General features: G+C 38.7%; 1 protein-coding gene across 6 annotated transcripts in view; it reads right to left on the minus strand.

The window, feature by feature from the left end:
- Positions 1–23,460, minus strand: part of RPTOR (regulatory associated protein of MTOR complex 1) — a 210,571-nt gene that overhangs the window by 100,287 nt on the left and 86,824 nt on the right. For 5 of the 6 annotated variants that reach the window (XM_041123884.1, XM_041123883.1, XM_030013194.2 and 2 more), the window contains exons 5-7: positions 20,300–20,446; positions 12,719–12,894; positions 5,709–5,768 (exon numbers count right to left, since the gene is read on the minus strand). In XM_041123884.1, the coding sequence (XP_040979818.1) occupies positions 5,709–5,768; positions 12,719–12,894; positions 20,300–20,446 (383 nt within the window). The remainder of the gene's footprint in view (positions 1–5,708; positions 5,769–12,718; positions 12,895–20,299; positions 20,447–23,460) is intronic. The other variant, XM_041123882.1, reaches the window with a different exon arrangement.

Raw genomic sequence — 23,460 nt, forward strand, 5'->3', positions numbered from 1 at the left:
CTTCCATCAACTTCCTGACAGACGCCTTTACAGAGCCTAAATCACGGCAGTCTATTGTGAAAAGTGAGGACTACAAAATGTCAGGGTCACTAAAGAGCTCGTGCTAGGTGTAACCATCAATGTCCTTGTCAGAAATTTAGCAAAATCCCATGAATTACTTTAATTACAGGGGAAGCATTTACTTCAAAGGATGCCAGGTTTTCCCCTCAGTAGGCTCCATCATTATCTCTACTTTTGGAATATAATATATATAACACTGGGAAACACAGTATCACACTTAGACTTCAGAAAAGAAGATGCTTTGGTACTGATGTATACCTGCGAACATTTGCAATAATTTTAGTTTGGGGAAAGAAAATAACATAAGTAGATTTCACTTTTCACTTTTCCAGGAAAAAAAGGGAGCGTGTATACCACAGCAAATGGTGTAACAGTAATTCAGGCAGGATATATGCTGTGGAAATCTCTTGAACTGGCAAGAGCTGCTTAGATAGGATCAACATAGTTAACGTGCCCAAAGACAACATGTCCTCATCACAAGACAACATGAATGATACAGACGTGCCGTGATTGGGCTCCTGAAACCTTGGCAAACTACATGAGAAAGACAAAACGTTTGAGGTTCTTAAATTATTTGTTCGAGAGCACTGTAAAGCTTTGTACACTAGTGTTCAATCCTGTCATCTCTCTGTATAAAGATAGGAAAGAAGTGTTGCCATGAAAACCATCCTTTCGAGTATGATCTTCACTTTGTATTTACAATAGGCTTTGCCTACACTAGAGACTGATACTCTGTAACAATGGCAGTAAAATTAAATACTCCATTTCAATAAAACCAGATTTATTACAGAAGCAAAACTTTTCAGAATAACATCTTCAAAAGCAAAGGTTTTCCTCAGCTCAAGTACTAATGAGCGATATACTACCAACAGGTAGCATGGCACAGCATCCCTGTTATACTGTGGCTAATAATACTTACTAAAACACTTATATTCTGAAATATGCTCTAACGCTTTCTGCTGAATTTTCTAGAAGAAAATAAAGGGGCTGAAAGCTGCCTAACCTAGGTCTAAAGGCACACTAAGAATTATAGTTTTCCCACTATAAATAAAATAATGAATATAAAAAAAACCCCACAAGCTGCAGTATTTCAGAATTTGGCCTAGCACATGGTTAATTAAATATCTGCAAAGACATCTTAACTTGTGGCAGCTGTGATGACACAGACCTGCTACAGAGAGACCACGGTCCTGTCAACATCAGAACTATCATTCTGCCTTCAACTGCCTTTTAGTCACTTGCCCAAGAGGCAACAGTGTTTTTCCCTGTCTGGTCCTGCTGAAAATAACAGAACTTTTTTCTTTTAATCAAATGCCTTTCCCCATCTAGTTATGAATCTTGCCGATTTCTGCCAAGCCTAAATACCAGCAGCTCTGGCAGTATTTCCTCGCGCTGGGTAGGCAGTGTATTTTAGAAGGCAATATTGTATCTTGGAAATACAATTTCAGTTTAGCACTTGGCCTCATTTGCTTACACAGCAACAACAATTTTGTTTATTTAAACACAAGTACAGTCAGTAAGATTGTTACCATACTTTGACAATTTTTGTCCTTCTGACTTTTTCAAACAAGCCATCATTTCCCAGTGACTTTCCACACAACAAACTCTTTTCCGAGACTGATGTGCTCAACTTCAGCAAGTTAGCAAAAAGCCGCTGTTCATGTTAAACTTTGAGGGGAAAGCGCTAAAGCAATACTCATTTAACGCCGAGCAGTGACTGGGCAGCCGGGACCAGCTCGCTCTGTGCATTCCCCCATTTACACAACACAATCAGCCCAACCTGCTGCTCTTGGTCACTCCGGTCTGGTCCCAGGCAACGTTATCCTAGACCCCTCCAGCCACAACATGCAGTACGCCAGCCTGGCAGAGGAAAATTTACTAAAAGGGACTGGAGTAGCTGATATTTGCTACTGGGACCACCTGGGAAAAAAAAAAAAAATTATGATACTAACCAGCTGCCCTCCTTCACCTGCCCTCCAATTTACCATCCTGAATGCAACTGATTAGCTAAGTTCTAAGAGCATGCACCAAAGATATTTGTTATATTACAGCATAATTTCTACATTTTCTCCAATTACATTACTTTTGCCGTGTGATATCTTGGGATTTTATTTTTCCTAGTTCATCTTTAAATTAGCTCCTACTGAACCATTACTCATCAATAATCAATAGACATTAAAACATTAATAATTTCCAGTCTGTGACATTCGACAATACTTAAAGTGGAAACAAAAATTTATTTTAGTCTCAAATTTGTTATTTCTAGTGATTTTTATAAATGGATTTTGTGCTGGTGATTGACAGCCTAGAGATGGGCTCTCCTCTCAGAACAGCAACAGCACACACTGCAGCAAGACGAATTTCTCCCACACTGCTCCTGCCTACATGACGCAGAGCTGACATTCAGAAAAGGTCCTCAGTCACAAAACCCTGACAGCAAGCAACTAGGCTCCTTTCCAGTTGTGAAAGTAAATTGTGATCCCATATTCACGTGGTCATTTGAAAAGACTGTGTTCTAAGTGGCCCCACCAGAAGCACGAACAGCTCTCAGGTCACCAGGATTTTTGTTGAGAGCATCCCTCCTTCTGCAAAATGGACCCAGGAAAAAAATCCCAGGAAGGCAATATACCATTCTTGCTCCCCTGAGAATGTGATTTCAGAAGAGGGAGCTTAATGCAGCAGTATAGATCAAACCATTCTTGTACATCCCCAATTCTTGGCATCCAGCTTTGTATTCCCACCCTACACGAAGTTAACCGCTCCTTAGGATTTTTTTCCAAAATTTTTAAAAAGCAGAACAAAGCCCCAGTTCATTTCACTCTGCAGCCACACAACAAGTGGTGCCAGCACAGATGACAGGATGGCTTGTGATCAAGCAGAAAAGACCAACCAAGGCAGTAGGAATATCTAACACTGATGCTGCCACTGAAGAGTCTTATGAAGTGGCAGTCAGAGGTTTCTAAATTCCTAGAGCTTCGCCAACATAATTTTCCTTCCATTTTTCTTTACGTTTTACTGGCTCCAGCAAAGATCTTTATTTCTAAACTGGGGATTATTTTGGCTTAATCTCAGAAGATCTGTAATATAAGTGCACATCAGGATACACCACACATTTATTCATCAGGACACTGGTTTAGCCCAGATAATTAGAAATCTGAGCCCTTCAAAGAAGGTGCAGCCTAATTTAGTCTCAAAGTCTGCAGCTTAATTGTAATATAAACTCTTTCCCCCATTTTAGACAGCTAAATTATAAATTACAATATACACACAGGCAATCCAGGAAGTATTCTAGGTGTATCTCGAGACTGTAATAAAAAACATGTGTTTTCTATAATTAATATATGTAGCAGATTAAGATGATGAGGTTTAAATATTTGATATCCACAGGAACCTACTTCTGGCATGCTTTCCATGAAGACAGCCTTTAAAGAATGCATGTGTGCTGTGGTATTAACCAACAAGAATCAAGAATAATGAGTAATTTTTTTTTTTTGCCAGTAAACCATTATTTAAAGAGTATTTAACCCTCAGCAGCACATCCGAGCATTCAGTGAAGCAGATTCTTGAGCTACCTGGCTCAAGACCTTCAATGACCCTTGCCATATGTTCTTTGATTAGATACACTCTTGTAGCAATCTGTTAATTGCAATTAACATAATATAGTCATTGTTCTGGAACACATTTATCCAGGGGCCTGAGGTGATCTCAGTCCACACTGATGATGAGCCCATCAGTTCAGGAAGAACTGCTTACCTTTGCTGTCCAACAGCCAGAGATGACCAAAACAACAATCGCTCACTCTGCCCATTTAAACAACAGTCAGGGAACTACACACTCTTCTACCACTAAATAGCTTTTAACTTCAGGACCATCTAACCTTCTCACACCAAAAAACCCTGTTAGCACACCTTCGAGTACATAAGCAAAGCAAGGTTAACCCCAGGTAGATTTCCTTCCTGCTTCTCATCTCTTTAAAACCAAAAGAAAAACAAAACCTACCACAATGGCTTTCAGATAAAACAATTTCCAGTGGTGGACCTTTTCCTAGACTGATGCATCTCTGCAAACCACTCTAACACTTCCTTTGATAGATGGGGTCCTGTCTCCATTATCTTAGTTGTAAACTGAAAAATTATTTTTGTTTTGATAAGATTAGTGCCTCTGAAATACAGCTTTACAAGAATCATTGCTTAGCTTCCCCAACTGAGATGAGATAGGATAATCAAATTTTCACGTAAAAAATTAGCATGATTAAATACCTAAATACTACTGATGAGTTGACTATTCTAAAATGCATATTGTGGAAGAGCTAGTAGCATTGAGAATCATTTCTAACCTCATCTGAATGTAAAACATGCAAGTTAACATGGAATGATTTACTAAAGCAAAAACTGAACAAGAAATTTTAGCTGATGCAATCTTATTCTCATTGCTTCTGCTATAACAGATAAGTTGCTATTGGCAGCATGAGCAATGAATGATTGCTGCACTTCACTACACCATGCAGAAGCTTATTAAAAAACAAGGAAGTATGATAACATATTTCCATTAAGAATTCACGTTTATTATCCAGATTCCTGTTCTCCTAACCCTTTTCAGGATGCCCTTCAATTCTACAGTTTTCATCTTAGACAAAAGATGATCACTGGACTCTGGACATCCACGTGTCAGAAAAGTTCTAATTAATCTCAACAACAGTATTTCTAGAGTCAAAATTCTCAGAAATTGAATGAATGATCTTTAATTAATCACTCCCAGACAGTTTGCGCGTGTGTATCAATGTTCCAAGAATAGAGCATTCAAAAACAATCTGCAGGGAGCACAGAACTCCTGCATCTAGTGGCTGCAAACATCGAAAGACCCTGTCTTTAAGAATATGCTTCCCTTAAAAAAAAAAAAAAAAAATCTTAAAACCCAGCAAAGACTACAGTGGACAATTATTATTATTTCAAAGTCCACCTTTTTTGTATAAACTGAAGTAGAATTTGAAGACTAGTTCTCTAGATTAATCAGTTTTCCTCAGCTGCCTGACAACCAGTAATTATACTCAAATATTGCTTGGATAAAAGGATTATAACATGTTTCAATGGTGTTAAGCCTGAAACATAACACCACTATCAAACAAAGAATAGTAGGACAGCATAGTGATGAAATGACAAACAGTATTTTTGGTTGAGTGTTTTTCTGTTCATTAGTTGGTTTTGGTGACATGGGGTGTACAGCTCGCAGAGCTGTGAGCACGCCTCCTCTGTCAGCGCTCCCACGGTCAAAACCCACACGCATGTGGCTTTTCAGTGCTGGAGTTCCAGGAACACGGCCACAATCTGTGTCTGCAGTTGCCATTTCTCTGGCTAGCCCACGATGACAGCACGAGTGGCGAGAGCTACAGGACTCTCAACTCACCGAGCTTAGCAAAGCCCCAGTGCAGCCATAACTCCCAGCTGCAGTGCCGCTCCCTGAGAGACTGCTCACTTTTATGGCCACTGCTTATTTCAGCAACACATGGTAAGGCAAGAAATGACAAATACTGTAGGTGCAGACTCTGCAAGAAGCTTTCCAAAGAAATTTCCTCGCAGACAAACAAGAGAAATGCTAGAAATAATGAGGAAATTAAGAGCAACAGGGGGGAATCATAAAATTTGGCTTACTTCTCTATTAAATCCAGTGTGACTCCTGGCACCAGTCTGACACTCTTCTGCATACAGAACCTGTGGAGAAAAGAATAAAAATAAAACATACTAATTGAATATTTAATGACAAGGTTCTATGGAAAGAATATGGAAGGAGGTTTCTTTATTACAGTGCTTCTGCTTTTAAAATGGTGTTTGGGTAGAAAACTTTGCCGCAGCATAATAAGAATCAAACAAGGCCCTCAATATTTGTCACACTCATGATTATGCGGCGATTTCCATCGTCAGGTGTCAAAACTGGGGTATTGTAACTGTCACGGTGACAAGTTTTCCAACACATAGTGGTGGGGAAAAGGGCTCACAGTCATCCAGCACAGTCTCTCGGGAGAAGCAAGACGACACGAGAGCCGAGGAGGTTTATGCTTCTGGAATAATGATTAGCGTTGGCTGGGTTTCCCCAAAGAGATCTGGCACTGCAGGCAGGAAAGTGAGAAAGGGAGGGAACGAGAGGGATTCATCAAGTTCAAACACCTCCGTTATTTAATTAAAAAAAATGCTGACTCCACTTCCTCAGCATTACAAATACCACCACTTCAGGAACGCCGGCCCTGGAAAACGCAGAGTCCTGTTAGCACTACCACTCGCTGTGCCTAGAAAATCCCAAGAGTCACTAAACCCAAGCGGGTGTGGGAAGACAAGATGACTGCCAGCCCAGTTTCCAAGCACTTGTCTCCCTCCTCCAAAACTCTGGGGGACTCGCTTTGCGGCCCTGAGGGCAGCAGTGGGAAACAATAGATGTGGGAAGAAAAACCAGCAAATTCAACTTGAGAAATGACTTCCTCAGTGATATCACTACCCTCCCAGACCATTTTCCCAGTACTTCATGAAGAATTTACCCATCAGTGTAATGTAAGTTGGTATTTAACCCCTACACTTCACCCCACACAGCAACAGAAAGCTCTGCGGGCAGCGTGGGACCGGGAGGGCTCAGCTGCCCGGGAAACCCACCTCCCGCATCCAGCAGTGGCTGGAGTTGCTGCAGCAGGAGCCCCTCCTTTCACCAGACCCATGATATCCACATCCAAAAGGCTCTTCCCCAGGAAAAGCAGAAAACAATTACTTCTTTAAAAGACAAGATGTGCAGAGCCCAGTTTTGAAATCTTGAGGATCCTCCAGTTTTCTTGTGGCATCCCCTGCCTGCAGGACATCCATTACTGCCAAGAACAGGGACGGGCTCTGAAAAGCTAAGTGGTCTCCAGGCTGCTTTTCTGATGTGTGCGCCATCCATCATAAAAAAAAAAAAGGCATAAAGCTATCTGTGAACGCTACAGTGGGATCCCTATACAATCTGCTAAAATATAAAAATCTTACAACACTGCTTTACAGAATCACGCAGGTAAATACCCCTCTCAAACAAAACCTGCAGGCAGAATTCAGCACTGCAGAATTAGGTCATTGGAATCAGGCCGGAGTCTCCCTACAGACTAAGGATGACAAAAGACTAACTCCTCTGCTCAGTGCCTCTACATTACGACCTATCTGAAAGAGGACCATAACAGAGCCAGCACAACTTTGTACTGTTACACATTTGCTCTCTATAAGGAATGAAGAGTTCCGCCTATCACCATGTCATGCAGTATTTTGTATTTACTTCAGAAGCCTCTCATCCAAGCCATGATTTGACCTAACCTCACTCACTTAGCAATATTTTACAGGCTCACAGATTAACAAGGCAGCGCTGCACAATGTTGCAAGACACAACACAACACAAAAAAAAAAAAAAAAAAAAAAAAAAGATGAGCATCCTAACTCTGCTCAGCACAGCCAGTCTCCTCCGGGCCAGGTGGCAAGAGTCTGAGAATTGATGAGCAGGCTCTCGCCTGGTAGCAGAGCACATTTGCCAGAGGGCGAACAAATACATTAGCCTCCTTTTTGCAAGGATTTTTCCTAAGCACAAGGCTTTTGATTACAGCTTGTTGGATTAGAAGCAGAAAGCTTGCCCCGCGCATGCAGACATTCAGGACACACAACAGGAGAAATGCCTGTGTGCCAAGTGTTTCCTACAACTTCTACAAGAGCAGCATAGGCACACCTTTGAGGGTCAACTATAAACAGATATTTTCACATCTAAATGCGTTCTGCAGCTGTCATTTCACACTTCCTTAGGGACCTGCTAGTATTGCACCGTGGGCAACATGTAAATACGCTTAGATTTCAGTTATTTCATTTGAGCTCGTGGCTCCTCAAAAATGACAAAATAAAACCAGATTACATTTGACTAGTGAAAAATCATCCTTTCTGCCCTGACCATGGATCTGTTTTGATATTCACCACAATGGGAGTAAAGCAGCAAGCGCTTACTGCTTTTGCATATACTGGGCCTGTTACAGTAGAAGCCCCCACCATTGCCCTGAATATTTTGAAAGAGATTAATTCATTAAAACCCCATTTAACCAGTAGCAGACTATCTGCATTTCCTCTTTAACAACCACTGATTGCCAAGAAAATGTACTCGTAAACAAAATGTTCCTCATCCTGTATCTGCAACCCCCTTTCATCACTCCAAGGCTCTAAATGTGAGGTCTCAAGTGATGGTTGGTGTCATCATCACAAACATCAGGCAAAATATGTTAGATCTGCACATAAACATACCAATAAATGCAAGGCAATAAAGAAGAAAACCAGAAATACACATAACAATGCTCAATCAAGTTCTGCTCAGACATCACAGGAACATTTTGAAACTCAATTTAGTTTCTCTAAATAAATTTGGGACAGAGGATTGGCTTAGTTAACCCCCCCAAAATCTCAAGCAAAAATGCAAAATAAATACCTCAGAAAAAAAACACTTGAAGCATTTGTTTTAATTGACCCAACAGAAAATCAGCTGTGACAGGTCAGGTTCTTTTTTCCATACACTTAGAAGCTTGCTGTATTAGCGTTCTAGTGTACAAACTCCATATCCAAAATTCCTGAGTCTGAGCAGTTCCCAAACTTTTTGTTTCTTTTTGATTTGGGGGGTTTCCAGCACTTTTCAGGAGCCCTATTACTCTGAGTGGGACTTCATGGTTCAGAGCCTTAGGGTCCTTAAGACAATTTAGACAAGCACAGCCTTCTCCCTGATGTGTAAAATCCTGAATTGCAGCTTGTTTGTGTCTTAAGGGACTGATGATAATTTAAGCATGTGATGCACTGCTGATCACAACTTTCAATATAGTTGCTATTTGCTTTAGAGAGCATGAGAAAGACAGATCTGCGTAAAACAGCGCACCAAACACACACTAATTTCTGCCTCTTTCTGCAATAGCTGTGTCTACTTCCCGATTAGTGCACATCACTTAAGATTAACAATCCACACATCTCTAAGCTTGCCTCACATATAGCTATATATAGTCACATATATTTGGAATACACATATACAACATAAATTTGGAATACGTCAGCTCCCAACAGTCACAACACATGAAGATAATCAGTATCAAGTTAGCCAGAATTGAATTCATACACTGGATTCCTGGAATTGTCAGGCTGTCATTAAGAGTTTCATGCACCACATTCAGAAGGGCACAATTGACCTGTGTTTCTCCTACCAGCATCAATTTTTCTTCCCCTGAAATCAGACTGAAGTGGATGCAGCTGCAACCCCATTTGATAAGTGATTTCGTCCATCAGTTGTTTACTTAAAATACAGAGCACAAAATAGGATGTATAGAAGTTTATTCATCAAACTTTTATTTGCCCATAAATTCAGTATATGAAACCTCATTAGCCTGTCAGTCCAGAATTGCAAAAATGCTTTATTTCAAAAGCAATTCTGCAGGGTTCTGGATCAGCTTTAGTAAAAGGGCTAGACCAAAGTAAAAGAGAAGTTTCAATGACAAAGGTTTACATCTTTGTTTTTTGTTAACTGCCTGCTTTAAGACACCAACATACGGTTTGCATCAAACAGCTGGAATGCAGGAGAGTCTGCCTTTGCATGTATTATGTTTAACAGCAGTGAATAACAATGCTCTGCAAGCAAGCACTTATTATTTACAGGACTTGCATGGATAAAAACATAACCATAATAATGCCAATCAATAGGGAATATGAAAGGAGAACAATTTTCATCAGAGAATAAAGCATAAATTCTTTTGTGTGCAGTAAGCAACACACGTAATCATTGGAGTAGATGTTGTAGGAAATGCTTTACTTGTCCAGGAGTTTGCATGGCATCTACCAGCATCTACCCCAAGAACAGCTGAGGTTAATAGTTTTAAATCCTTCCCCTGAGCTGCATTTTTTACAAACACAGCATGTCCTATCACACACAAACGAGACACAACTCTGAGAATCTCATGCTTATGCCAGGTGTAGCTCTGTTTGAGAACCTGCCCTGATCACCCCCTCAGCCACGTTCCCATGGAGATGAAGTAACAGAAAATTCCTGAACACATCATAATATCCAAAAAAACCCTTTCTCAGTTTATATAAACTGCGCATTAAACACTGTTGTATAAAGCAGTATAAATGTTTGGAAGGGACTTCCTAAAAAAAAACCAAAAAAACAAAAACCAAAAAACCAAAAACCTAAAAAACAACAAACCAAAAAACCACCACACCACAAACAAACACCACCAAAACCCAAAAAAACCTCTTACAGACACTCAGCATTTTCAATTTAAATATGGCACAAACTGTAAAGTATGGTTCCAGTAATTGCAAGGGAAAGAGAACCCTGAAGTCCCAATGCTGATAGTTTTCACTTCACTTACAAAGCTTCAGTTTGCTATAAACCAGTTAATCTTCAGTAGGCATCAAAGCCCATGCTAGGGATTCTCACAAAGATTTAATGAATTAGTGAAAACAGCACGAATTAAGTGGTGTCACTGTGTCTGCATGGTATTGATTTAACACACATGCACAATAATGAGTTATTCAGAATAACTGCAAGCCTCAGCATATCCACCCTGAAAAGCAATTGTTCCACTCTTCTCTCCACATTCACATGGTGTTTTGGTGAAACATTCTCCCTGAAGCCAAACTTAAACCTCCATTTGCTGAATCCTGTGCCACTGTTTATTTATTGGTTGTGGACTCCATTCAACAAGTAATTTTAAAAAAACCACATCATTTGTATTTACCAAATTGCATTCATTGTCACCTGCTGCTAGCCTTGAGCTAATCAGGTGGAACATTCAGTTAAATTTCAAAGTCTTTCTCCATAGATAAAAACAGCAGAAATCTAAACTTCTTCACATTTGAATAGCAGTGATCTGATTAGCAGCCGTATGATAAAAGTAGTTCCCTGCGACCTTATTTTCTTGGTTATAAAACATAGTATTTCTCAAAGTTCCCCTAAAGGAATTTTGCCGCATAGTAACTTTCTTCAGCTTTTAAAAGACAAGGATTTATGCAGGCAGCTTGAGAATTTTCACATAGCAGGCAGAGTTCAGAGCTAGCCTACCAGCAGCACATCAGCATCAGGAAGAGCAAGCTAGCAGAGCTCCATGTCAAGGTGGTCACTTCACCAATGAAGAGCTGTCACAGTAACAGCTATATTGGAAGTTAACCTCCTCTTGCTGTTCACCTGTCCCAGAAGAGAAGCACATCATTCTCTCGGGATTAGACAAGATCAAATGTCTCTGGCTAATCAACCAGCTTGATCCTGTTGCATACCCGCAAGTGTTCACTTGTGAGTTTTGATGAGTGGTTAGTATAGCAACCAGACTGGTATCTTAGGAAAACAACGTAATGTTTTGTTTTTACAACAGAAGAAAGAAAAAGTAAGATGAAAAGGCTTTTAAAGCTATGAGAGGAGCACACACCTGCCTAACTTATTTAGAGGTTTGCCATTCCTTGGCTGAAACTCTAGGCTAGTCTCCCATTACTTCAGACTCCTGGTCCATGACACCTGGGTCAGAAAAACCATTTTCTCCCTAGCTCTCTCAAAACCTTCCCTTGAAAATATTCCTAATGTCACTGAAGCTCTTTGCCCTGCTTTTCAAAATTATCCAAGACTTCTGCCAGTGTTTACAAGCTGTGACTCTCTTCTGTAAGAAAATACCCTGTGAGCTCACAAAATCAAAAACAGGACAAAAAATTAAACAGATCTTGTGCTGTCCCTCACAGGAGCAAAAGGTATCAGTCAAAAGCACTACATATCTAAACGAGAACCTGGTCAAGTTAAGTCATGTAGTTGGTTGCTTATTAAAGGCCGAAAGAGTATAAGAACTGTAAGTTATTATGAGTATCTCCAAAAGACAGCTAATAACTCTTGAAGCTGTGGCGACTCAATTGCTTACCATAGTCTGCAATGTCTATAGGCTTTCACCTGTTTTAACCTAGTCTAGCAAATGACCTGGAGTTTTTCATTCTGGCCTACACATAACCTTGAGAGGATCAAGTGAAACATGCCGATAGGAATGAATCAACAGAGCTATGTACTACCTGGGCGCACATGCTGGATTCCTCACACCATGTCCTCAGCTGGCACCACAATTGGTCATGATCTTCTCTATTGTTGAGTAAAAATATTGCTCTTCAAAAGCTCCTGCTATTTGTAGCAGTCTTTTATAACTTTCTGCCTAATTAACTTGGTATGTCATTCCATAACATCCTTCTTTGGTTTATCGCTCAATTTCTTTCACTACAGCATTATTTAATGCTACTGTATTATTTACAGCAACTGCAATATTTGGAATATGATTTGTACAAAGGACAATTTACAAAAAGTTGTATTGCACTATGTAGTATTTCTGCTCTCTGAAGAAGCAGATATTTAATTCCCAGAACAGTAAATCCCTTAATCTGAGCAAACCTAGATATTGAGCTGGAATCTAAAACGTATTAAGTAGAAGATAACAATATTTTCACCTTTCTAGTTCTGATTAATAAAACGCTGTCCCAAATGCATAGTTCAAATCCAGTAATTCAATATTACAGAGAAACTTTAGGTTAGAGAAGCATTTGGATTAACAAATCTATCATTTCAACAGAGAAGCTACACAAATTATGCACTTGCCTTCAATAACGGGGAAGATACTCACCATCTCAGAGCAATTTTGATCGGCGTAGTAAGGCATGATGTGAAAAGGTCAGCTGGCAGATCAGGGATCATGGGTAGCAATTCATTGGCTTCACATGCTGCCAGCTGTATGCAGTTCTTCATCGATGGCGGCAAAGGCATTTGAGCGAGTGGATGGTTTGGGTTAATTGCAGCCACCTGGAGAGATCAAGGAAATTACTCAGGCAGTGAATTCAGTGAAGTTAATTTCTGTACCATTTTGAAAATAACCAATGGAGAGCTGACAAATTTCAATGGATCTCTGGATTCGGAGAAATTTACGACATTGTAGCACCAGCCATAGCTTTAACTCACATACAATTAACAGTATTTAAGTGTATTTACCATATGATACCACACACCAAAACCTGCAACTTGCAACAGACTGAACTGTGATCACCACTTCAGAGTCTTCAGTTCACATCTGCCAGCTTGGAATCAAGCACTGTAGAAGCAAGTTGGGCTAATTATTCTTTCTTTTACATTTAAGCAAAAAACATCCTTCCTGTGGCTCATAACCATTCATCACAGATGCCAGAATAGCTTCAAAAGGAAAAATGCAATTCTTTTGGCTGTACTAGGCAGCATTTCCTGCCACGGAGTATAGAGATGACCATTGTAGGTAAGCCAGAAGAATACCAAACTCCCTGTGTTTCTCCCCATACATGTTTCTACTTCACTAGAGCAAAAAGGTCAAGCTGGAAAAAGGAAGAGAGAAAATTACTGTATGTAACTAGAGAGGCTATCTTCCAAATAAAGAGAAAAAGAAATGTGCACTGCCTTTTGCAATGCAAATATTAACATATCAGCAGATACAAGTTTTAATCAATGCTTTAGTAAAAGTGTTCAAGGTCCTAATACATATTCCTCTGGATGGAAAAAACACAGTAATTTCTGCTCTAAGCAGTGAATATTACACTGAAAAATAATTCTAAGGTAAGGTCTTTGCATCTCAAGATCTAGAACTGTTCTAACAAGACATAATTTTCCAAGATTCAATTAGTTTATATTTAATTGGGCTTAATCACCTGTTTAAAATACTCAGAACTGGGACACACGTTAGTGCAGATTTCATGCTAGCCATGGACTGATGGAATGCATTGGTCCGATGGCATTTATGCATCTGCAGACAAGAACCAGTTTTGTATAAATGTTATTCAACTCTCTCACTCCACATGCTGTAGATCAATTTTCAAAAGGCAAGAAAGAATGGGAAACAGAGCAGACACTTACATGGGCATATTCAGTGTTTTTTTTTAAATTAGAGTCAAGTCTGCTGTGAAAGAGTTGAGTTTCTAAAATTCTGACCTGCACTATGGCAATTGATTAATCTGTCCAAACATCAGTCCATAAAGTAGAAATACCATATATATCAGTATTCCCATTTTTCAAAACCACAGTGATTCTCCTAATTAAAATTTTGATTAAGAGTATGATTTTTGAAACTAATAGTTCACAGAATGAAAAACATAATTTTGATCTATGGTACTCAAAGATTCTTAAAGTAACAGCAGAAAGAAATGTAACACGTGTGGTGTCTTCATTGCCCTTTCATGTAACAGTTAGAAAGCAAAGACCCATCAAAGTGATCTATATGCTGTGTTATCAAAGTTAACAGAAGTACGTTCTTTCAAAGACCAACTCTTCAGCCAGTTTCATTTTTTTTTTTTTCCAACTGAGTAAGGTGATACAGTTGACTAATAAACTCATTCTTTACCATCTTTATACATGAAAAATTCTGTCTATCTGAAGAGGAAATCCATTTGGTGTCTCAGAAGGGTTGATGGGGAACAGAATACTTGTGTTACAAACCCAGAGCCTGGCACAATCATATACCTCTTGTCTAGCAAAGCAACCTCATAAGCTACAGAGAAGTTTCAGATGCTATTTCACAAATTCTGCAACCTATTAAGCTTTTTGATTCTTTAAATATTTTTTTTCCATTCTAATCCCAGAGGCAGCAGTGACACACTTTGACTTTCCCAAGTTGTCCACATTAGCTAAGACCTGTCCTTGCTCTCAGTTGAGTTGTGCTGCTCTCAGCAAAGATTCATGCCATACCTTGGGTGGAAATGAAGCTAGCCTCAAGTCATCACTTGTCCTCTACTGACATTTACTCTCAATAAAACTTAAGCTGTATGCTAAAAACAAAAAAAAGGTAATTAAAATACTGAAAAGTTCTTTTATTTGAGGAGAAAGGCATGAGAGACAGTGTGGAAAAGCATTAGCTCTTCCCAGATTTATAAATATAAAGCAGTCAAACTGCTTAGCTATGGCTATTCATTTCCTAAAGAAAGACTTGCCCTCTGGGCATCCTCATAAATGGGTTCCGTAGGTGGGAAGTACATTTAGATGGATTTTCTGCTTCCTGAGTAGTGTGAAACACTGATGACTTGACATTTGTCATGGTCTGGTAGTGCCCCTCAGTTCTGATGGGGAAGTAGCTCATACTCCAAGACCTGCTCCACTCTTGGCTTCTACACAGTAAAACAAACTAAAGAAGCTGTGACACATGCAGTGTAAATATTTGTCCATTAGGAGATGAACTACTAACAACCATAAAATGAACATACAATACCAGCTAGTAATTACAGATCTTGCCAGACTTCTAGGGATAATGATGTAGCAAAACATTCTTTTACAAGTAAAAGAAAGGAGAAAAAGAAAGAAGAAAAAAAAAAAGACGGTTGAGTAAAGCCCACTATGAACATCTATTTTTGCATCCTTAGAACATCCACTGAAGTCAGACTTTCTAGACTGCTTGGTTCCCTCATAAATGTAACTTTTTATTAGGGCAAGATATGGAGTAAGTAGAAGGCTAAAGAAAGGTTAAAAAACATAAACTGGCAAAAATGTACTCATTCACAACTGTAAGAATAGTAAATAAAGTACATAAAGTTACCATATATGAAAGGTTACCAGAATTATCAGTATGCATTTATCTACAATCTTTAACTGTTTTCTGTAAGCAGTCAACCAGATATAGACCTTGCAGCAGGCCATAACTCGCAACTTCTTTCAGCAGAAACACAGTCTCAAAGCAAAGGGATGCATATTTTCCTGTGTAAGCTTTGCAAGTAAAAATTCCTTACTATCAACAGAGTACTTATTGTGTTACTTATTGTTATTTCAGGGCAACTGACAATCCTCAGCCTTTCAGACAAAATAATAGTTGTAATATTATGTTATCAATTATACTGAAACGTGCTATCATTCCTGTAAGATGGTGGTAATCTGAAAACAAATTATAGCTGCCCAAGCCAAGGAGCACTCAGGTTTGCTACTTGCAAGAACTCTGTCTATCCAGAGGAAGAGCTAACGGTTTTGCAAGTATTACTGCTTGTAATTAACAAAAAGGGAAACAATATATGTATTTTAAACCACTGTTACTGAAAACATTTATGTACCTATATAATTAGACTGAGAAACAAGCACTTGATAGAAAACCAAGCCTTTTTTGAATTAACAGACTTCTTCAAGGTAAACTTGAGAGGAACTGAACTCCTAGTTTCTGTCTCGGGGCAATTTCAAGTATTGACCAGACCTGCCACCTTCACACAACTCCTGCTGTGAGAATCCTCTTCCCCTGTGGAAGGCATTAATGCAACTACAGAAAAGGAGATGTTCCTCTCTCCCAGCAGATGGTGGATTAGAAAAACTCTCCCCCCAGACATGATGCTAATGCCAGACAACATTCTGCTGTGCTGTTGTTAAGCTAATTTTTTGAGAATTAATGTTGAAGATGGAAAAATAAAAACTGAGTTCCTCAGCTCCAATTAGGACTCGTTAGTCATATACCCTGCTGGAGGGAAAAACGAACAGGCGCTCCCACCGCAACACCAAATTCCTACACAAAGAACAAAACAAGTTAGTATGCAGTTGTAAGGAACGCTGTTGAAAAATTCAAACAATGAAGCTGCAAATCAAAAAGTTGTATCTCGTGCAGCAAAGCACACATCTAGGAGATATTTCAGCCTTCATTTCTGTATACCTCAAACGTGGCCTTAAGACAGCAGACCTTTGCTGTATGAAACCAAGTATGAATCAGAGGAAACACAATGTCACAATTACACAGAAAATTAGTCAGAAATAACCAGCCTCCTCTTTTATCATTGTTAGTACAGCACACATAAAATGCCTGCTTAATTCTCCAGAATTACTGTGTATTTATATACACTCACAGAAGCATCGGAGCTAGCTAATTAGATGATCAAGAGCACCCAGTGCCATCACTTCCACTACACTTTACGAACAGAGCTCAGAGCGCCAAGGCAGGCATAGCAAAGGTGTTTTCTAGGCAGGTTACTGCCTGCTCTGTAGACATCATTTCACCTGCCATTTTCTTGTAGTGGCAGAAGGTCAAGTGCCTGCCAGGCAGCCCTCTGCACCCTCTTCCACCACCAATATTCACACTGGCCTTACTGCTGTCGTGCTTAGTGATGCCAAACAGTACAATAACCAGGAATTCCAGTTACTGAAAGCTGGGGTCAGTTTCCAGGTCTGAAAAATGTCTTTTGGGAAAGGAAAACAACAGCCTTCTATTACAAATATCAGGACAAAACCAAAACAAATAAAGGCAGGATCAACTGGAAAAATGAACTCTTAAACTAATTTATCACACTTAATACTATGCCACATCATAGCCACATCATGCTGCTAAAGGGATGTTTCTTATCTGCAAAATATGTGCTTTTGTTTAGCTACATATTAAACCAAATCCTTAACTTCCCATCCAGTTGACAATTAAAACAGTTCACAGATATTTCTCTGAAATAGTCAAGTTTACCACAGTCCAGGGAAACCACCAGTCCTCACATCAACAGCATTTAACTTTGCAAACACTATAACGTATTAAGAATGATGGGGATTGGTAGACCTTATTAGCTTAATTGCTGCCCTATAATTACACGATACAAAGCTATAATCAAGTGGCAAAATTATCTCCACTACCCATTCCCCATCCCCCCAAAAAGCAGAACTGGCTCTGGCGTCTTCAGAGCTAGATCTGCCTTCAACCTCACCTCCCTCAGACAAGCAGTCTTGCCAAACATAAAAAATAATTTCCAATTGCAATCTGTCCACCAGGATAAGATATGACAGATTCCTGCCTCTGGTAAACAAAGTCATCTTCTTACTGAAACTGATATACTTCTTTCTATCCACACAGCTCTTCACTCACACACACTAGCCATACTTTATTTACTAACAAAGGCAAAAAAAAAAAAAAAAAAAAGTATTTACTATTCAAGTGCTGTTTTGGAGGCAGCTCTCTCAAGAAGACAATGTACCATGCAGTGCTACAATATTATCTTTTCTCAGGTACCTTAGAGAAGTGTTAACTGCTTTTCTATCACTCCCAAGTTATCATTTCTTTCTGTGCTTCCCTCTCTTTGGAGGCTGAACAAGAGTTAGATTTTACATTAAGAAAGAGTATACCAGCCTTTATATTCCATGAACAATGAAAACACAGTATAATGGGGTTGCAAACTTACCTATAAATATGTTGTAATTAATTTTTACGTTTCTGGTGGAACCATGTATAACCTGATGGCACTTGGCCAGTGCTCTGTGCTATCAAAAAAATGGGGATCCCGAAAAAAATAAAACAAACAGCCATGGCTTCCCTCAGCCTTCACTCTGTCAGATTAAGAGAACGGCAAACTCCTCTAATCTCCTTTCAGTAAGATGGTCTAACAATTATCTTGATCACTCTAGTAGCCCCTCTTGAGTACCAGTTCCAGCTTTACTTCACCTTTCATGAATTTGAACAATTCAATAATTTATAGTTTTCTGAATGAATTCACATCCATACTTTGTATAACACTGTAAGCACTTTTCTATCTCTGTTACCAGGTCTTCCGCTATTAATAATAAGCAGTTATCTCAGTAAGTGATCAGTAGCTAATGAAATCTAAAGATACAGAATGGGAAGCTGACATATAAGCCTGAAAGTATTTTCATAATCAAATTAACTGGTAGTTTTATCCTATGTTGCAAAGAGAAGAAATACTAAAGCAGTTTTCTCATGTAACCTCACATATTTCACAAAATAAAAAAATAAAAGAGAACAAATGGAATTTAGTATTTTTGTTGAAATACAGACTGACATCGTTACTCATGCTTATCTTTCTCTCTGTAACCAACTGTCCTTGTCTGCAGAAAGTCAGGTTTGTCTGACTTGCAGAGAGGAACTTTTCCAGCCCAAGCTTCACCTAAGCAATTCATCTGTCTCACAGCAGAAACCAACAGAGACACTTGCGGCTGCCTTCCTTCCAAAACAGCTTCAAAGTCATTCTAGAGCTCAGCAAGAGCCAAGGATAAAAGGAAATTCATGAAGAGAGCAGGGAAAGGGAAGGTAAAGTTAGGCCCATTTTTAACCTGCTTAGGAACAGAATGAGAAAATGAAACAAAAATCCAGAAGGGTGCTTTGTACAAACAAAAGAGAAAGGCTCCAAAAAATATCACAATGGAAGTCGCAGGCCGATAGGAAACTTGCAAAAGGAGAACAGAACGTGACCACCAGACATTTTCCTTGACTTAAAAAGATGGTAACGTTCAAAAAGCATCTACTACCAATACTATTGATCTGTGTCTTGCAGTTTCATGTTCTTCGGGAAGTTTCTTATCTTTACAAAAAATGGCATTATCACTGGTTGAAGAGAAGGAATAATGAAACAATCTACATATCTCAAGCTGTTAAGACTGTTTTCTGTCAGTAGAATGGAATTCCCACCTGCCAAAAGAGTCACCACAAAAGCATCTCCAAAAACTGGAATTTAGAAGAAAGGAATTGTAGCCAGGGATACTGTTAAGACCTGCTTGAGGGTTGTATTTGTGACAGTCAGTTGCCTAATTAATTAATATTCCTTCCTTGATTTTTTTTTTTTTTAAATAGTGTCTTAGAACTGTGAGAGTAAAAAAAGTTAACCTTTGAAAAATATGCTTTCTCTGCAAGCTAAAGCTAGCAGGAATTTCTGGCCATGGGGAGTCTTGCCATCCCAAGTTGCTGCACAAAGAATCCTGACTTCTTACCTTCTGCTTTGCATTTCAGATTTACTTCAGTAAATTTATTAGTAATTACATTTGCAATGAAAGACAGCTTTTCATTAGAAACACATTCAATTTAAGCACTCTGCGAAACTGAAACCACCAGTGATAATCCCTCTGTGCATCAGGTTTCTTTTATTTTGTTTCACACCTTCACATTCACTTCAACAGCACAAAACTCTAACTGCATCCAAATACATACCCAGATACCAGACTTTTGCAACTAAAATAAATATGTCTAGTTCACCTCAGCATTTATCTTAGCAGAAAAGACCATTAGGGCACAAATTGATTCTATTAACATTACCATTTAATTAGTGCTTGTATTAAAAATTGTTCCAAGTTTAATAGGATAGCAAACTGAACCAGAAAGATTGGAGTGGCAAAATTATCTGCAAATTAATTTGCCCTCCAACAGAGTTTTAAACACATTTTTCAGCTGTATATAGCAAAGCAAGCTTAAACTTAACCCTGCAGCACAAACACAAATTAAACCTTTGCAATAGACTGATCTCACCTCCAACTCTTGCTCCCTCTGTAGTGCAAATTGTTTGAATGACTTGACAATAAGGCCAGCATTAGAGCAATCATAGACGAAAATGGAAGGACTGCCCATCCAAGTTTGCAGGTCATATATGGAGAGAGGAATATACTGAGTATAGTTCTATAAGAAGAAAAAAACCAAAACACTCAAGTTATAAAGAGACAGAGAAGCAACAAAACGTGCATTGGTGAGATGATAAAATACATACAAAAAAATCCCAATTCTGAAATAACAAAATAAAACCTAGATTGAACATTGGGCATATTAATCAATACAAATACCAATCAACATCTACTAATAATGAGGACTATGAACCCAATTCCAACAAAAACGACAAGTAGATTTTATTGTGGTATTGTTTAAAACACTCAACTCTAAACTAAAATTCTAAAACTCAGCAAAGAGTGCTTTTATATATGCTAACAACTCCAACCAGCATTTAATAGTCCAATTTTATCTCAAATTTCTGCAACACTGATAAAGAATGTAAACCAGCTGTCTCTAATTTAACATCAAACATCTTAAACTGAAAACTTCATCAATAAATCAAGATTGATAATTAAGACTCTGTAGCCCATCAGCAGCTATGCTTAGTTTAACGAGATGCTTCATAATTTTATTACAGCCTTTAACTTCTGTGCAACTTCCAGAATTATCCAGTAAAATTAAAACCAACAAAGCCTGCCTTCAACAAAGTGAAGTACCAACAATTCAGTTTCTGTAAATATGAAGTATTTTGTTCTTTGTCTTCCATCTTGACCCCTCCTAAATAATTGAAGGCAAGAACTTCTTAAAATACAAGGAGGATAAAATATCAGACATTTAAAATTAGCTATGAAAGGCCACACCCTAAACTAAGTGGCAGAACTGGAAATATAAACCAAAGCACATTTCTCCCATTTAAGCCTGTAAAGAGTCACTACCAAATATACAGCGGCTGACTGCATAATCCTTCCCATCCGCAGCCAGAGGGCAACCTGTTCATGTTCGTACAGCATTGAACTCTGCCCAAAATCTACAGTAAAAGCCGTGATGTTCCTATTAACATCAGCAGAATGATGGATGGGATCATAACTCCCATTTAAATTCCAGAGACTTAAAATAGCTGTAATAAAACCAGTAAACTTTTACAAAAATCAAATTTTCAAGGACACATATCAGCTTATATAAAGACAGAAGTGATCATAAACCATATGTTAGATAAGGTATGAAACAGTAAGTCATTTCAAAATCCAGTTTTGCCCATATTTAAAAGTTTTGGTTATTTCATTAAAATTAATAGGAAAAATTGTTTATAAAAGCCAAAGTTTTAGGGAGTCAGGAGCTTTGCAAATTGTTGCAGTACAGAACGATACATGAACAACTCACCCTTGGCCCAGACCTTTGTTAAGGACATCACTCAGTTTAAGCACATTCCAATCATAGTAAGTTACAAAAAAAAAAAAAAACAAACAAACAGCCTGCTCTGACACATGTAATCAATAAGATTTTATGGGCATGCACTGTTTTAACTTTGTATTTATAATGCATGTTGCTACAGTTAAGACTGGATTATAGCTCTGATTAATATTATGATATTTCCAGCCAGAAGAATTTTATGTTCCAACTTTACTGTGGGGTCACATATAACTTATCAAATTTGCTAATGATATGTAAATGAGATAGTTTGAAGAAAAAAGGAATGTTAAATAATAGTTTTCTAGCACGGTTGCTCAGGGTGATCTTTTGATGCTTGCTCATCTTGTCTCTGCCATGCTGGGCCTGTCCGTATGTTTTGTTCTCAGTATTGACTTTGGTTTTTAGCAAGAAAGTTTCTGCTCTGTTAACACAGCTCCCACCATCCCTCTGTGACTGTTTAAAGGAATGACACAACAAAAAACTAAACTAGAAACTGATTTTGAACAGATTTCAGAAGCAAATGCTTAACAAACAACTCAAAAATATGAAAAAAACCCCATTCTTCAGATTTTGCAGAGAAGCTCCCCAGAACTTCAGAATAAACATGTTTGAAGTCGGGGTAGGGGGGTTGATTTTTACCTTTTTGAAACCACATTGGGATTTTCTCAGAAAATAGTAGCAAGCAAAACTAGAAAAAGAACATTGCTCCTTATTAATACAACAGCACTCACAATAAATAGATGAAAAGCATGTTATTGCATCTTCAAAATCTGGCAAAATGCCAGACAATGCCAAATTAACTGGTTTACAAGGACTGTCTCAACCCTTCCTTTGTATGCCAATACTGTACAGAGAGCCAGAGCAGAAAGCCTACAGTAAAATAAGGTACAACTCCATAATTAAGTACTGGCTTGTAACGCAACTCAACAAGAGCAGCCAGTTAAAACAACAAGCCATGGCAATCTGCTACAGCATGAAGGAGGACTGCAGCTTCTGGCCCTTATTTGGTCAAACAGAGGATGTTTCAGCAGAGCTGTGGACAGGATGAGTGGTATGTAAATAGTTTCCAAAGGACTTAACAAACGCAATGATGATGCACATTTTGTGTTGCATATTCTCACATTAGCAGCAGAATTTGCTTCTGATAATGCACACATTTCACATCTTTTTGTACACCAGTAAGACATAACAGACCAAGGAAAAGGACATTTTCAAAATAATCATTCCTTCCAAAGCATGGCACAATTTCTCTTTCCATTTCCTATCAAAGATGAAACAATGCTTGAAGAGTATTCTCTAAAGAGATTTCTCTAAAGCTAAAAAGCTTCCTCAGAAGATTGCTGTGTTCAGCTTCTGTCCTGGGATTTCTGAACTTCGTGGAATCCCTTCAGAAATCTCAGGAAACGAACCTTGTGGCAATGAACTTACAGGAATCCATCCCCAGTTCTTTCTATACGTCTTATTATCTCTCTAACCGAAAGAGTTCAGGAACATTTTGTTTGTCAAGCTGCCAACCAAAAATTAACAAACTAAAGCACTATAAACGCCTTCACGTGCTGCCTTGGAGTAGCACTGCATTTGCTGAGCAGCTGTGATTATAAGCTAGGAAAAAAAAATTACAACTGAAAATACTTTCTGCTTCCCTTAATGCTGTCTCTGACCCCACAACGTTACCGAGCTGAGGTAAATTTTGAAGCATGTGTTTCGAGGGGAGGAGGAAGGGCACAGGGAAGAGG

Source organism: Aquila chrysaetos, chromosome 5 (assembly GCF_900496995.4).
Source record: "Aquila chrysaetos chrysaetos chromosome 5, bAquChr1.4, whole genome shotgun sequence".
Classification (NCBI taxonomy): domain Eukaryota; kingdom Metazoa; phylum Chordata; class Aves; order Accipitriformes; family Accipitridae; genus Aquila; species Aquila chrysaetos.